At 38.4% G+C, this 17,681-nt stretch overlaps 1 protein-coding gene across 2 annotated transcripts in view; it reads right to left on the minus strand.

Annotated features, from left to right (window-relative positions):
- Window positions 1-14,287: 14,287 nt before the first annotated feature.
- Window positions 14,288-17,681, minus strand: part of RASA2 (RAS p21 protein activator 2) — a 129,765-nt gene continuing 126,371 nt past the window's right edge. The window contains exons 23-24 of one of the 2 annotated variants that reach the window (XM_074298479.1): window positions 16,900-17,089; window positions 14,288-15,605 (exon numbers count right to left, since the gene is read on the minus strand). In XM_074298479.1, coding sequence (XP_074154580.1) covers window positions 15,575-15,605; window positions 16,900-17,089 — 221 coding nt within the window. In that variant the 3' untranslated portion in view covers window positions 14,288-15,574. The remainder of the gene's footprint in view (window positions 15,606-16,899; window positions 17,090-17,681) is intronic. The other variant, XM_074298478.1, reaches the window with a different exon arrangement.

A 17,681-nucleotide genomic window follows, 5' to 3' on the forward strand; every position in this document is an offset into this window, starting at 1 on the left:
TACACAGTCATAGATTTAATACATGTTGATGTTGTTATTGAATCATTTCGGTCACTTCTTACTCTTCATGATTCCATTTGGGATTTTCTTAGGAAAAATACTGGAATAGTTTGCCATTTTCTTCTCCAGTCCATTTTGCAGGTAGGAAAACTGAGGCAAACAGCTAGTGTCTGAAGTCAGGAGGGTGAGTCGTTTTGATGTCAAACTCAGTACCCTATCCACTGAATAGATACATACACACACTGCATATACATATTTAATAATCTTTTCTTTAGATGGTTGTTCATATTATTGTCTCCTTTATGTAGGTCTCTTGAATTTGTCTTTCTTTGTATTTCCCAGTGCACAGCATAAGGCCTGGCACACAGTAGGCAAGTAATAAATGCTACTTGATTGACTGGATAAAAGAAATCAAATCATGAAGCCTATGAAAGGTTGCTTCTCCTATCAGCACTCATCCTTTCTCCTGCTTCTTTCACCTCCTTGGGACTAGCCTCGCCCCCACCTCTTGCTACAAATCAGTGGCTCATTCCTGCCAATCCCTGCTAAGGTGTTAACTCAGCAACTAGCTAACCTTGGCTGAAGGCTTGGGCTACAAGTCTGACCCTTCCCAGGGGCATTGGTCCTCGACACTCAGGATTGTTAAAAAAAAAAAAAAAAAAAAAAAAAGGCCAAAACTCTTCAAAGCTCCAAGGGATGAAGTTGCAGAGACCACAGTAACAAGTGGTGGAGGGGGTTGATATTTTTGGACAGGGAAGCCAGTGTAGGCTCCCTCCAATAACACCCTCGACTCCCAGTGTGAGGCTGGCCCCGAACAGAAATCAAACCGAAACAGGTAAAAGGAGCCAATAAAACGAGCTGAATTAGGAGTTTCCAACTCACCATGGGCTCCCAGCAGGAAGAGACTTATCATTTGCTATAAACAGCGTTTTAATTAGATCCTGGTGGATTTAAATCCACAGGTTTGGCACTGGTATTTGAGAAAATACCGAAGGGCTAATTGGGAATGGTAAACTGTGATTTAGTAGAATCTCAGTATTTTTGTCGAGCTGGAAAGTGACCTTTTACAGATGAGGAAACTGAGGCTTAAAGAGGGAAAGTCACTTTTCCAAGGTCACACAGTGGAATGATCAGTATTGGACTCAATCAATCAATTAAAAGTTTGGGTCTAATTCTTTCTCTAAGACTCTTCCCAAGATAGAAGTAGAAGCTATTGAAAACAAAGGAAATGGACCTGGTAGATTTTGCCTCTAGCCTTTAAAATGGCAGTCCTTTCTTAGTCTGAAACAAGCTACAGGTGCTGGAGATTTCTGGGAAACCATGCAAAACACGCTGCCCCCTCTCAGTGACCTTTGTCAGGAATGTAGAACATCAGATAGAGAAGACAGAAAGGCTTAACCAGAAGGAAAATAAAAACCTGGAAAAGATTACAAATTAATCTCAAACTAATCTGCAGCCCTTCATAGCAATTAAGGAGACGGCTATCTGGAACTCCCTCCCCATCTATTTATAGGAGAAATATGGTGATCCACTCCAGCCAAGACGGCATTAGAGAATGAATGAAATGTGGCCTTGGCCTGCAGAAGGCTGTTTCCCCAGAAACATGGCCAATATATTATATATGATAACCATGATACATCAATTCTTGGAGGAGCTCGTTAATGTGGATCTTCCACTGACATAGATGAAAACTTGTCTCCATCTTCTTGTAGATCATCCTTTGGTTTGGTTGTTGTTCTTCCAACTAGAAGAGGACCAGAATGGTATCATTATATCAGGTACAGTATGTTGATTATGGCTGATCAGACCCATAGAAGCTTGGAAAACTCTGCTACATTTGGGGCACAGAGAGTTATTGGGGTGAAGAGTTTCTAGCCAACGTACAGAGAAACCTCTCCAAATTTGACTAGGACAGACATAGATATGGTTGGTTGTCTGCTTGAACACAAATTCCATTGCATTCATTCTCAAAGGAGTGATATTAAGGCAATTCCATATCTGAAATGTGTGCCTTAAGTGCCTGGATGAGATCTGGGAAACTTTTTTATTACATTTATGGAAACTTGGACTGTACTATATTCTATTCTACTCTACTCTACTACCTGGATCTTATTCTGGAGATTTCCTGAAATAACTCCAGGTGAGGGTAGAATGAATCAATCAATTAGTCAGTCGGCAAAGTTTCACTAAGTGCTAGGCCATGTGTTAGACGGGAGGATACAAAGAAAGGCAAAAACACTCCCTGATGCTCAAGGAGCTCACATGCTATTAGGGAAAACAGTATGTATAGATGTAGTTATGTTAAAGAAAGAACACAATTTAAGTAGCGACAAGGTCACTCTAGAGGGGACTTCCCTCACGGGGCAGGGGTGAATGGGGAATTCCAAGAAATGTCTTCTGCAGAAGGTGGCCCTTGAGCTGAATCTTAAATTAGTTTCCAAAAGAACGTGATATTTTGGGGGTCAGCCCCTAAGATTAAACTGGTTCCAGGTAAATGATGGCTTATTTCTTGGGACCTAGCAGTGTTTGTGCTAGACTGGCAAAGCTTTCCTGTCACCTTCCCCTGAGATACAAGGATCTTAGTGAAGGAATAAAAAGTAAAAATCATTCTTGTCTAATGGAGAAATTTTCTGGTAATTCATTGATTCTGATGATCAATAAGAGTCCAAAATAATATTACATATTAATGACAATATATTATCAATAATACTACTAATAATAAATATATCAACCATATTCATTTAGTTATTTAATGATGTTTATAGGTCAGTCATTTTGGTCATGTTCGACTCTGAATGATCCCATCTGGAGTTTTCTTGGCAGATACTGGAGTGGTTTGCCATTTCCTTCTTCAGCCCATTTTATAGATGAGGAAACTGAGGCACACAGGTGACTTGCCATTGGTCACATAGCTAGTGTCTGAAGTCAAACTTGACTCTGAGTCTTCCTGATTCCAAGACTAGCCCTATCCACAGCTCCACCTAGCTGTCTTAACTAACAATACATTTAAATACAGTTAATATTAATAGGATTTAATAGCTATTAATAAAATTAATATATTAATTATAATTAATAATACATTTATGTAGCACTTTCTGGTTTTTGTGATACTTTTCTTCGAACTCTATAGACAAGGATTATTACCCCCTTTTTTAGATGAAGAAGCTGAGACTAAAAGAGACAAAAGATTCTTGCCAGAGTATGAGGAAGTCACTTGTACCACTTAGCCAATTGTTAAAATTTCCCTGTGAGCATTTATACTCCAGAAATCGGTGAACACTACAGACTTTGATTTATTATTTTATTGATTTCCTGATCTTAAGAAAATGAGGGAGAAATTGTTTAAAAAAAAAAAAAAAAAGGCAGATTAAATGTACAAGTCTGTTCTGTGTATACCCCTTCCACTCTCCCTTTCCAATTGTTAAACATGTACTAGTATTCCAGCCCTGGGAGTTGTACTCAAGGACAGGAGGAAAGTCCTACATATTGGGGCATCAGAGCTGGGATTTCAATACAGATCCCTTGCCGCCAGCCCTTATACTCTTTCTGGGTTATTGGAATAAATCACAAACTCTTGCTTTAAGTTTTCAAAAATATGGTCAGATTGGTAAAGATAACGTGACCTGAAGCCACAGTAAGAGGACCCTTGTTCCAATTTTGCTTCTGATGCTTGCTGTCTGAGTGGTCATCATCAGAGGTTCAAGATGGCTCTTGCACATCCCTCCCTGTATCACATTTGTGTTGTAACATGGTATAGAGAACAGATTATTGGCTGTAAAGTCAAGAAGATCTGGGTAAAAATCTAACCTCTAATACTTATTAGCTAACTCAATTTTTGGGTCTCATTTTCCTCATTTATAAAATGAGATTAAACTTAAGGTTCCTTCTAAATTTAAATGTAGGGTTTTATGATCCTTCTCACAACTCACTCAAGTCAGTTAATAAACATTTATGAAGTTCCTACTGTATATGCCGGGAATTGTGCTAAAAACAGGGTTTACCAAAAAAAAAAAAAAGAGACAATTGTTTCCCTCAAAGAACTTGAAATTTAATGGGGAGACAACATGGAAACAACTATGTATAAATTTATACAGGAAAAATTAAAGATAACCATTACAGAGAACCTACCAGCAAGAAACATTTAATAATAGTTAACATTTCTATAGCACTCATCATGTGCCATTTTTAGGTGCTTTTAAATCATATTATTTAATCCTCACAATCTTGGAAGATAAGTATGATCGTTTTCCTGTTTTATATTTCAGGAAACTGAGGTAAAAAATGGTTATATGACTTGCCTGGTCACACGGGCTGGTAAGTCTCTTAGCCTGGCTTTTAAGTCAGGTCTTCCTGATTTCAAGCCTGGTGCTCTATCCATTGAGTCATATAACTTGGTTTGGGAAAGGCTTCCTGTAGAAGATGGGAGTATCAGTGTTCCAGGCTGAAAGAGTATATGGGAGGTTGGAATACTGTGTAAGGTATAAGAAGACTGGGATTCATTCAACATTTATTAATCGTCTATTACTTCCCATTAAGGACCCTAACTTTAGGGATGTTCCAAGGCTATATGTCCAGATTGAGAGGAAATGTAGGATGCATGTTGGATTTGATCTAGTTCTGGGCTGATCTTGTTGAAATATAGTACTTTTATGAATCTCTACTTACTAGCTCTGAAGCAGGCTCCCCAGCAATGACCTCTGGATATCTCAAGACTTCTTTCTTCCCACCATAAAGAATTCCCCAGATATCCTTCCTCAGCTCCCTTTCAACTATATTTGCTTAAAAAGTTATTTTAAGGTGTGTGAATAAATGGTGTGAATGTGATGATAATAAGCAGGATGAGATGTCAAAATGCCTGAATCGATGATAGGGAATGTTATAATCCACAACTGCGGAATAAAAGAAAAAGGCAGAGTTGTAATTCCAACTTAGTAAATCTAACATTGCAACGTTGTAATTCCTTATAGTTTTTTGCAAAACAGAAAAAGTGGATGCAAGAGCAACACTGATAGAAATATCTTTTCAGAATGACATGGCCCCTAGAACCCCCATTTGGACAAAAGCTTCAAATTTATATAAGTGGAGAGAGAAAATGAAAAGGAAGCTTTATTGCTCTCTATGGTTGGTTCAGTATCTTTACAAATCTAATTTAATTGCATAATGTTAAAAAAAAGAAATTATAGGAGAAGCAGCCAATAAAGACACAACCTTGATATTTTGAAAAGCATAATGGAAGGTGGATATACTGATCAACAGACTTTTAATGTGGATGAGATTTATTCTGGAAAGGGATGCCTTCCAGAGCTTATATTTATTAAAACAAAAGAGAACAAAACAAGTCATCCTGGATTTAAAGTGCCTAAGGATTGCCTAACACTTATCTTGGAAGTTAATGCAGAAGGGGATTTTAAATTAAAACCAGTGCTTGTTTATGACTTTTGAAATGCTTGAGCTACAACCACTGATTGTTTCCAGTTCTTTAATGGTCAACTAAGAAAGCAGGGGTGTTTTTGAAGACTAGTTCTCACGTTATTTTAACCTAGTTATTGATAACCAGTTTAAAGCATTACTGATTTTAGATAATTCCCCAGGTTATTCAACCACACTTGGTTCATTGTGTAAGAATGTAAGCTTGCCAATTAGAGAAGTGGGTAAAGTTCCCTCCACCTCCCAGTTATTTATGAAGCTTTAAAGATTAAAGAAATAAAAAATATTTTAAATCATTAGTGTAATCTTATCTTTAGGCATGGTATTCTGTAATTGAAAAATTTTAAACTTTTGCTTTCTATAATTACTCTTATTTTATAATAAACTTGAATCAGAAATCCATTTGCTTCAAAGTGCTGCATTAATATAGTGTTTAGCACAGTGCCTGATACATAATAGGCACTTGATAAATGTTGACTGATTATTAAAATATAAGTGATTATTAACAATCACTTCATCCTCCTGATTTCAGAAACTAAACCATCTAGTCAAATGATAATTGATTGTTTTAAATAAAATTAGTGATGATAATGTCCATAGGATTAATCTCACCGGGGATTAAATATAAAAAGTGCTTTTCAAACCTTAAAAGAATCATCAAAATATTAGTATTCATAAACTCATTGAGCCTCAGTCATTCTCATCTATGAAATGGGGATAATGATGCTCATAGAGCCTTGCAGGGTGGTTGCAAGAAAGAATTCCTCATCTGGAAATTTTCTCTTCTAATGCAGATCTGCCCATTCTTGTCAGTTTACCATCTTTTAGAGTTGCCTAGGGTCCAAAGTCATCCAGACAGTAGATGTCTGAGGCCCTACTTGAACCCCAGTATTCCCAACTTGGAGGCAATTTCTTTGAGATCCAATGTTAACAGATAATGCAAATCTTGTCAAATTCAAAGTCCTGCAACTATAATAACAACATTATTTTCCCTGGATTTGCATTTATACACACACACACACACACACACACACACACACACACACACACACATATAGTATTGGATAATATATTTCCCCAACTTTTGTGAGGTTGGCTAATATATAGTCACTTAACTGTAGCATTTGTTATATTTGTTATTTCATTTGATCCTCTCAATAATTATTCTAATTCTACAAATAAGGAAATGGAGGTAGACTTCAGTAACTTGCCCAAAGTCACCCAGCCAGAGGCAGAATTTGAAGTCAGGTCTTTTTTGACTCCAAATCCAACTATATTCATTGTGCAACCCCGCTTCCTCTGCAACGATAAAGGAATGGCTGGAATTAAAGTGTTAAAAGCTTTTGGAAGCGATTTTGATTAGTGGTCATGGAAGACCTCCCTTACTGACATCTCTTATGAATCACAAAAATGTCCCATATGTGCTCACTGAAATGGACCTTCTCCTTCCTGGAGGATGACTAGACAATAAAACCAGAATAAGAAGGCTTTAGGGAGTAGTGTGCTTTCCTTAAGTCATCTGAAATTATATCAGAGTTGACATATTATCAATTTACTCATCTCCGCATTGTTTTTCTGATGTAAACAGGACTTGCCTAAAGTGGTTGGAGGGAAGGTCATAGGAAACGTTGGATCCACTTCCAAGTGGAATTATTTGCCTCAAGAATGCAACATTGGAAAGGTGATCCCATGACTTACTTCACTAATCAGCAGAGCCGGAACTAACCAAAACAGGACCTGGAGCAAATGCAGTTGGGGGCAGAAGGTCAGTTTTTGGGAAGTACACTCTCCCCCTCATCATGTTGATCCCTTGAGGGAGAGCCATATGTTTGTTATGGCCTTACCCATCCATCACAGGAGCATCTTTTGAAGATTGGCTTTCACGGCATCCTCAATGTTACAGAAACTTTTTTTTTTTCAAATTTTATTTCATTTTCAAAATCTAATTTCCAAATCTAAATTATCTGCCTCTCCTACCCAATGAGAAGGCAAGAAATATGATCTATAGGAATTGTCATGCAAAACATATGTCCACATTTGCCAAGTTGTGAAAAAAAATTATAAAAAGCAATTATAAAATTATAAAAAGTGAAAGAAAATATGTTTTGGACTGTACTCTAAGTTCTCAGTTTTCTCTCTGAAGGTGGATAACATTTTTCATTATAGGTCTTTTGAAATTGTCTTGGATCATTTTTTTTCCATTTTCAAAAGTTTTTTTAATGTTAAATCCAATATATGTATACATATTTATGCTTACAAGAAAAAAATCAGATCAAAAGGAAAAAATAAGAAAGAAAACAAAAAGAGTGAGAATGCTATGTTGTGCTCCCCACTCAGTTCCCACAGTCCTCTCTCTGGATGTGGCTGGCTCTCTTCATCACAAGATCATTGGTTGGATCATTTTCTTGGTTAAAGTCTTTCACAGTTGATCACTATTACCGATTTGCTGTTACTGGCTACATTATTGAGGAAACTCAAAGAATATGACAGTCAGGTTTAGATTTAGGCATTTTGGACTAGGAATTCTTGCAAAAACCTTCACATGTTGCTTGGCATTTAAATAATGCTAATGACTGCTTGATTGCTGCCATTCATATGGCGTTTTATGATTTATTCCTCACAGCAATTCTATGAAGTAGGTGCTCTATTTTACAGAAGGGGACACAAAAGCTGGTACTGAATCCTAATCCAACATTTAAGCAGAAATAGCCCTCCTCCTTGGAAACTTACTTTTTTATTTTTTATTTATACTTTTTGTTTTGCCACATCTGATAGTCTTTTGATAAACAATCCTCCCTGCCCCAGTCCCTTCCTGTGAAAAGAAAATCCAGCAAAACCAGCGTAAGGAGCAATTACAAAGGACCACCTGGGTAACTTTCCATTCTGAAAGCCCAGCATTGCTTAGCAGAGGAAGAAACATGTTTTAACTGAAGTCTTCTGGAAGCAACATGTGGCTCTTAATTTTAAAAGCAGTTTTAGGCCAGGGCTATTTACTTCTCTGCCACAAATATTAATGTCATCTTTTTTTGTCATTGCCACCAAAGCCTCCCCAAAAACGAAGCCTAAAAATAGAGCAGTCCTACGCTCGCTGGCCACATGGTCTTAGTGCCATGCCAAGTACATCCCACGGAGCGGTAGGTGAGGGCCGCCAAGTAGCCTGCCAAAGGTAACAGAGCAAAGTCAGTGATGATAGGGACGGAGCCCACAAACCGTTGAATCTCAGTTCTGTTCCTGATCCTCCCTGCCTACTGTGAAGAGCACATGCCAGACCCCAAATATTTTTCTCTCACAGATTATGACGCAGTCCCAGCAACTCTATCTGTCTTCCTAGTCAATTTAAAATAAAAAGCATCCTAGGCAGGTTGTTGGCAAATTACTGGCGTCCCATTAGCCACCATATCTCTTCATGTTCTCAGTACTAATAATTGCTCTAATTATATTCTACTTTCCCTCTCTGGTCATCTTCCACTTCTCCACCTCCCTCCTACCTGGCCATCCATCAGAATGTTTCATTTATAACATTTGGTCATTTCCAAGGATAACCAAATTTTTGTTCTATTTTAATTCCTGCCCGCAAAGGATGAAAGCAAGGTCCATGAGGATATAATCTCATAGGGTCAGAAAGCGTGCAATGAATCTCAATGATGCAGAATTGTGTGACACAAGAAGCCCCAGCCAGCTTGTTTAGAAAGTACGAGATGAAAGGAAGATAATTTATTTTGGGAAAGGGTCAGATGAAGACACTGGTCACTTAAAGATCCTAGGATTTAGAATTGTTGTTTGTCCTTTGTTCTCAAAAAGAAGTCATGGAGGGGAGGGCTCTTGGGACGCAGCAGGTCTGGGCCCTTTCAGTGAGTTCTGAAGGGTACAGTAGGGAGTGTTCAGTATCCTCTGGAACTTTTTTCTTAGGTCATAAGGAAGCATTGATCTCTTATTCCAGACTACCCCTGAAATCCTCTGGATTCTATCCATCCATCATATCCCTGACCTTGACTGAGTGAGCTGGTAGAGGGTAGTCTAGTTTTCTGGGGAAAAGATAGTGAAAATATTCCCAGGGGGAAGCAAATTGCTACTAACTAGTCTCAGCCTTTGGAATAGTGGGGAAAGTTGAGGTCAGTGGTTCCAATTACAAGGTCAGGAAGACTATAATGACAGGTATGATGATTTTGTTCAGCTCCCAGTTTGTAACCTGCAAACTTTGATCTGCCTCCTGCAGGGGCTACATCACTTACTATAATGGGGAGCTGGTATAAGGAGTGTTCCAGATTCCTCCATTTCCATCACCAGAGAGGGAACACTGTACCCCACTCTAGGCGGGAAGTGATGTTTGGGGCTAATTACAAGGGATTGTTGGGACAACTCAAAGGCTTTCCATTTGACTCTCCCTACAAAACTTACTGAAAGGGCCCAGACATATGCTGATTTCCAAGAGCTTACAAACAGCCCTTCCCTCCATGATCTCTCCTGTGTAGCCTCCCCTGAATGACCCAAATGGGGCAGGAGCCCATTTAGAAAACGCCTTAAGTTTGGATGGAGTGAAGGAAGGGCCCTTTCTATTCTTGGTATTTGTCTGGGCCGTTTTCCTAGCATCCCTAGAGGTCGATCACTAATTGCTTTCTTCACCCTACATTTCAGGAGCCACATCCACAAGCTCCTTCAAGGAAAGAGTATCACCCCTGCTTTCAGCCTAACATGGTGATATGATTCCTGCCCCATTCCCAGAGCACCTGTTCATCCTGAAAGCATCATTTACCCAAGTCACAAACTTTCCCAACCTCTTGCTCAGATTACATCAGCTCACCCCTGAAGGTGGCAGGGTGACCTCTCGATAATCTGAAGCCATTCTGGCGGCGCCCCACCTACAAAGTAGATCTAATAGGTCCAGTGGGTCTCAGCAACACAAACACAATCTATCAATCTCACTTCATTCAGGAACTTTGCAGATGTTCAGGGGGAAAAGGTATTATTTTAAATATGAAAATCTCTTTTATAACAGATGCTGTTAATGATGGACAGAAAGGTTAGGAGAGATCGAGATCTTAGCATTTGCTTCCTCATCTCACTGCATTCCCAGCTTGGGTTTTTTTGTTTTTCCCCCAGAAAGAAGTTAATTAGAAACACTGGAGAGAAAATAATATTCTTTTTTTGGAGGAATGGGGAGTGAAGAGGGGGGAATTTTATTACCAAACAGCAATGTTACAGCCAAGTGTTAATTTGTTTTAAAAAAATATTCCATTTGTAGTTTATAAAGTGCTTTCCCCACAACAAACCTATGAATTGGCAATAAAAGTACCATTATGCCCACTTTGCTGATGAGGAAATTGACTTAGGGAACGACAAGTCCTAAGAAGCCTTAGCTGACAAATAGTAAAGCTAGGTTTCCTGTAGCATCCTAATCTAATAATTTTGACATAGCACAAGGATCCAGACCCTTCTAACAGAATGTAATGACTTCCTAATCCATTTGAAGAAGGGCTCAAACATTAGCTGGAAGTAATGGACAGTGCAGAATCAAAGCTAGAGATAGTAAGATTAGATAAGTCAACCTCAATCTTCAATTATGCTGAAATTTTTAGGAAAATTATACAGCCGGAAATTAATGTTACTGGACAATAATACCATTGGTTAAAAGAACAGATGGTGGGAAATTGCTTCAAACAAATTAATAAAAAGGATTGGATACAGTGGAAATTCTGGGCAAAAACATCAACTAAGGTTTCACAAGAAACTCATCAGTGTGAAAATCCAAGCCCCAACAAATAGATGACTGTTTTCAGAGATGGATGAAGGAATGAGGAGGAAATCCTCTTCAGGTAGATCTTGATCCTTAAGAAACTTATGTACCTCAGGCTAGATGAGTTACAAGTTTCTCATCCTTGTTTGGTTTCTATCGGCTCTGGGTTTTAACTGGGTCTTCCTAATCACAATTGGTTTCAGATTCAACAGATGGTCTCTGGAGAGCAGGCTAACCCAGGAGCAGTGTAGTAATGAAGTTCCTGTTGAGATCATCAGGATCTCCTTGTACTGTATGAAAAGGGCACAGACAGCTCCCACACAGCCACCAAAACCCAACCCTGCTATGTTTATCTGACCCAATAATGATTAGAGCATCTATTGAGAAAATTTCAATAGGTGACTTCTACACCAGAACTGCCCAGAAGTGGCAGATGGAATTCCCAAAGACAAAAGGGGCCACTAAAGCTAGGGTCAGCTCAGGCAAACAGACTGGCAAGCTCCCATCATGACTAGAGATGAATTAATATGTCATATCAATGATTCTGACTACCCTAAGATGCCTTACATCTCCTTATGGAGCTCTGAAACTGGAAGAAAAAAAATTGATTTTTCACAAGGATTACATGATTCTCCAACTTCTAGTATAGGTGGGGGGTGTTGTGCTGGCTGGAGACATTCGGACAAGAGCTCTCGGGAACCAAGAAGAGAGGAAGGCCTCCAGAACACTAGCCGAGCCCCAAGTGAAAGAGAGAAGATTTTGGAAGAGACAATAAAGGATTTGGACTTTTAACTCCTGGCTGCATTTGAGGTGATTATTGAAACTGAACTAAAGCCAAGGCTGCCTCCAAAAGCTCCCCAAGAAATTTGCTCACAGAGAATGATTACAATTTAGACGAGAACATTACACATGATTACCTAGAAGAAATGAGGCAATAGTTTTTTTAAAAAGTGAAATAAGAATTCAAGGAGAGAAAAAGTAACTTCAAAGGGTTAAACTTTACCCAATTATGGATTTCCAGAAAACTAGAATAGACAAACAGAAATCAGCAATTCAAATACTAAAGAATTAACAGTTAGAATCACACAAGATTTAGCAGCTATCACCATAAAGGAGTAGAAAGCTTTTGTTAATACAAAAGTCCAAAAGGCAAAAGGAAGAGGTATAATTATAGCTGTGAACAATTTATTCTGAGAGATTAAGTATAATTTTATGTGAGGAAAAAAAAAAGGGCCTTTAGTGGAAAACAGACGTTCCAAGCATTTCTGATGCAAAGATCACATCATACTGAGTCTATTTCAAAGTACAAACACGAGACTGCAGAGACCTAAAAAAGTTTTTTATTTGAGCATTCTAATAGAGGGAGAACCAAATTCCTTTCTGGTCCTGAACCTGAATGACTTCAAAGGACTGAAGTACTAGAAGTGCCAGGCACATCAAGTGACAAATTCTGTCCCTTGGAGGAAAGAAATGGAAATCAGCCAGAAAGGCCCAACTGCAATTCTGAAAACAGTACTTTAAATTGTCCTCTTTTTTCTGTTTTAGCTTTCAATCATCTCATTACTATTTTTTTTCTGTACTTTATAATCATTTAAACAATTTTGAAAGTACCTTGGAATCAGCAAAGAAATCAATTTTCATGCAGAATAAATAGGCTTCCTGGAATTTATTCGAGTAATTTTTCAGCAACAGTTACAAAAGTTTTAAACTTTTTTTTTTAATACTCTTGATAAGAAAATAAAATTTAAATAAAAATACAATTTTTAACAATACAACACTTACACAAATGAAAACTACAGTTTTGATAACTTACATTTCCAATTGGACCAGAAGCAAATATTAATTGTTAGGTTAATAAAAATGCAAGTAACTTAACATTGGCATCAGTATGGGACAATCATCTGACTCTAGAATGACTTGCACAATTTTAACATCCTGTAATGACATATGAAATTTAAGCCAGGTGGTTTTCAGCCTTTCTAGGATGTACCATCAGAGCAAAATAAAAGTACGTTTGTTAAAAAGTCTCTATTGAAGGGTTTCTAAAAAATGAACTTTAGGTGACATGAATAAATCTTTGCCAATAAATAACTGAAACTCCCTTAAAAAAAAATAGAAAAAAAAATCAGTTGCAAAAAACAATGAAGCCTAATTTTTAACTTTCATTATCACAGTGAAAATATTTCCATTTGATCAATGAAGTATATACCCTGGAGTCAAAAATCTTTGCTTTGGCTTTGTCTGTCACCTGATTTAAAGGCTACTTAAATTTTTACAAGAGCTTTAAGTCTAAAATTAAGATTTACATTATTTTTGGCTCATTGAAATCAATAGGTTATGTCATGGGGCAAGTGGTTACAGGAAGAACCGGTAAAAATTAGCACATAAGGACACATCCTTTCCATCACCCATCCCTTTTTTCTTGTTCCCCCCTCCCCCAGGATTCCAGGGTGACTCAAAGTATCAAGAGACCAATTCTAGTCAGGGAAGAGATTTGGGAATCGGAAGGACCTTATAAGGTCTACCTACGAAGTGAACAGATGGACAAAGCTAAAGAATATCACTGAGCAATGTTGAAGAGGGTGAAGTAACAGAGAAGCTTGTATGCTTCTGCTATGTCGGCCCCTCACTAAATTCCTTTAATGAAGTCAATCTTATGAAGAAAATTCATTTACTTGTTTTTCCTTCTTAGATTGAGTCAAGATCAGGGCACTCCAAATTGGTGGTCTGAATGACAGGATGACAGTACTGTTTTTTCATTACAGACCACAGCTTTGCTCTTGTGACAAATGCTATCTATGTCCTTTAAGGACAATGATACCCTAGGCCTGCAAGAACACAAGAGAATTTCTCTTGCCATTGAGGAATCACAGAATAAAGAAAAACTACTCTTGGGGTATTGGCTGCAGTTACCTTGACTGGTGCATGGTTTTTTTAGGCAGGGGGAGTTCAAAGATTGAGTAAAAGGGTAGTATGTTAAGTTCACATGCCAAAATATTATGAACTGTAGCTTATGCTTAAAAACATCAATACCATCAACATAACATAATCCAGACTTATACTGATAAGTCACAGTTTGAAACAGAAAAACATAAATACTCCAAGAACGAAGTACCATAGGGAGTGTTTCTGCATTTAGAAAACAAGAGAGTACCATAGTTTTTAATACTGATGAAGCAACATATATGCCTTCTACCATCTGCAAAGAGGCAATTGGCTTCTACTGCTTCTTTACAATTATCATTTTTAGGGTAAATTATTTCAATAAAACAAAATTCAAATTTTTGACAAGCAAAACTTGCTAGCCCAAGTTCTACTTAGTCTAGCAAATATTAAACACAAATGCAATACAAACACGTTCACTTAAGAACTGTTTTTCAGAATCAAAAAGACAAAAACAAAAACAAAAAAACCCCCACTGATCATTCAACTGATCATTAGATCATTAGACACTACATGGTATCTAATGTACAATCTGGAACGGGCCAGATTTGTAAAGTGCTCTGAGTGGCTATTTTGGAGTAAAATTCTTTAATGTGAGATGAGCTGGGTCTATTTATGCTGACCCTTCATTGTTCTGGAAGTAAGTGAAGTCAAGTGATTATTTTAACCACCATCTTTCACTGTATCCTTTCTTTTCGTCTTCAGAAGTGATAATACCCTGAATTTTCTATTAAAGAAAAATGAGTACCTGATTTTTTTCTTTTTAAAACACATAGTGGTCTCATCTTATTTAACCTGCCATTACTCATTCCAAATGTAAACAAGATTCACAAATTCCCTGATTTCTCCTACTTGAATCATATGTAAAATTTAAAAGCAAGCACTGGTTTACCTACCAACCCGGCAGTTTTCCAAATATCTGCTTCAGTCACCTTCGTGACCTGTTATGATCAATGGATTATCAAAGAAAATTATTATTTTTAATAGGGAGCTCTGATTGTATAAAACGAAGAGCTCTGGATAGGTTGGTGCCATGTGTTGTAATTTTCTATTGCAATAAACTGTTGGCAGCATATAGCAGGCACTGGTGGTGAACACAGGTTCTTAGATTACGGACAGATTATGAGAAGCTGTCTGTAATGGGAGATTTTAGCCTTCATCATAACTTATTTCCTTAGAAACTTGTCTTTCCAATTAAAAGCAGTTGCAAAAACATGGCTGCAAACACAGCTGATATGAAAAGAACCTTGATTTGAAAAATTTCTGGCAATATAACACAAGGAATAAGCCTCAATATGGCTTCTCAAACAGTTCCATCTATTACATATTAAATACAATGTGAACACAGGTAACATTGAAGCCAATGTCCATTCTTAATACTCTGGACAGTATACAGTATGAATAAAAAAAATTCCAATGAAAACAGTAATTCCAGTTTCTTCTGAATCAGTTGGTCATATTCTAATTCCATTAGGACACTTTTCCAACAATTGGATTTTCCCTGAAAAAAAAAAAAGATGGAAAGTAATTAAAATTTTTCTTAAAAAACAAGAAAAAAGATGTAACTGTTTTTGTACTTTATATTTTTATAAACTGCAACCATAAAATGCTATCTTTTTGAAAGAAAACAGTATGGAAATACAGTGAATTATTATGTACAATAAAAGTTAAATTTTGTTTTCTTGAATAAAAATGCTTTGTCCATTTTTTACTTTCTTCATTATTTTCATTATCATAGAACCTGGAAATTTGGAGATCATGCAGCTGAAATCCTTATTTCATAGAACAGGGAAATGGGATAAAGAAACAGAGCTGTGAGGTAGCAGCCCTGGACATGTAATCATCAACATACAAATATTTTACAGACTGGTCTGGGGAAAACATGGGGTCTCTATTTGTACCCCTATGGCACCAATCATTTAACACATATCCCGTGCATTACCTTGCCCATTAATTAGCTAATCTGATGAGCTCACATGAATCATTACAGTGTAACAAACTGAACTAGACTATCAGACAACTCACTGAAAAATGAGTCTATGAAACAAGACAACCATGCCGAGAATTCAAAGTTTTCTAATCCTCAGCTCTCTCTATCCCTCCGTGTGCATTCTGTATTCACTTATTTGAGGAGACATCTGATCTCTTCCACAGAATACAAGCTCTCTGAGGGCAGGGATGCTTCAGTTCCTGTCTTTTTATTCCCACTGCCTAGTAAGACAAGGCACTGCACCAGAGAATGGGCCAGCCTCGGACTCAGTGTAACAATCACCTCAGACACGCCTTAAGATTTGAAGGGGCAGAACAGTGGCCAAAAGACACGGACAAAAGGAGTTTCCCCCCCTTGGAGCTCCCCACACCAATGTACGCCTCCCTGCCACCAAGAGCTGACACAAGGTGGTCTGTGTCTCAGTGTCAGCATGGGGGAGTGCGGAGGACCTGGGATCTGAGACCCAGCCAAGCGGGAGAGGGGTGTGTGTGCCAGTGCCCATTAAATAGCATAAACATGGCAGAACACATCTTGGGACAGACTGACTTCCTCAGTTTCAGTTCTACAGCCTTCGCTGTTGTTCAAACCCTACCCTCTACCAAGATTTCTAGGCTCATGGATCCTTTAGTCTGAACTCTCCTGTTAATCACGAGTGGGTCTGGGGCCTCCTCTGAGGCAGACCCAGAGAGCAGCCGGCAGCTCTCTCCCCAAGGAGGGTCCGTCCGTCTCACCAAGAAGAGGAGCAACTAGAGGCTAATTTTACTGTCTTGCACACACACGTATGGGATCTGCAACAAATACTCACTCACTACCGTATTTGGCATTAGTTGATCTCTTCTTTCTGTACTTTTCGTGAGGTTCATTTAGCTTTTCAAGGACGACTTTTATTTGCTGAAGTGTTTTAAAAGTCGTTACAGAGTCCTCAATTGTAAGATAGGAATAATCATCTGGCTCTGTCCGTGGTCCTTGGTAAACTGCTATACTCCCACAAGCCTCTAACAAGGGGAGAAAACATATGATTAGGAAATTGGGCTAATTTTTATCAATATGACTTCTCTGTCTCTCTCCGTTTCTCACTGTCTTTGACTTTCTGTCTCCCCCCTCCCTGCTCTCTCTCTCTCTCCCCTCCCCATACTCCCTCTCTTTCTACCCCTCCCCTTCTGTCTCTCTCTCTCTCCCCCTGCCTTTTCCTCTCCTTTTCCTTTTTCCCCACGCTCCCTCTCTCCATTTCTCCTCCTTCTCCTTCCCCCCCCTCTCTCTTCCTGTCTCTTTCTCCTTCTGTTTCTATATCTCTCTCTCTCTTTCCCCTACCATTTTTTCCTCTCTCCCTATCTCTCCCCTCCCATGTTCCCTCTCTCCCTCTATTTCTCTCCCTTTTTCCCCTCTGCAACTCTCTCTTCCTCCTTCTCTGTTTCTGTATCTCTCTCCCCCTGCCTTTTCCTCTCCCCATGTTCCCTCCCTCTATTTCTCCCCCTTCTCCCCCTCTTCCCCCTTCTCTGTTTCTGTATCTCTGTGTCTCTCTCCCCTCCTCATGCTCTCTCTATTTCTCCCCCCTGGCAAACAGGAATTTTAATTTTCTTAAGAATA

This window comes from Sminthopsis crassicaudata, chromosome 3, assembly GCF_048593235.1.
Source record: "Sminthopsis crassicaudata isolate SCR6 chromosome 3, ASM4859323v1, whole genome shotgun sequence".
NCBI classification, from domain to species: Eukaryota; Metazoa; Chordata; class Mammalia; order Dasyuromorphia; family Dasyuridae; genus Sminthopsis; species Sminthopsis crassicaudata.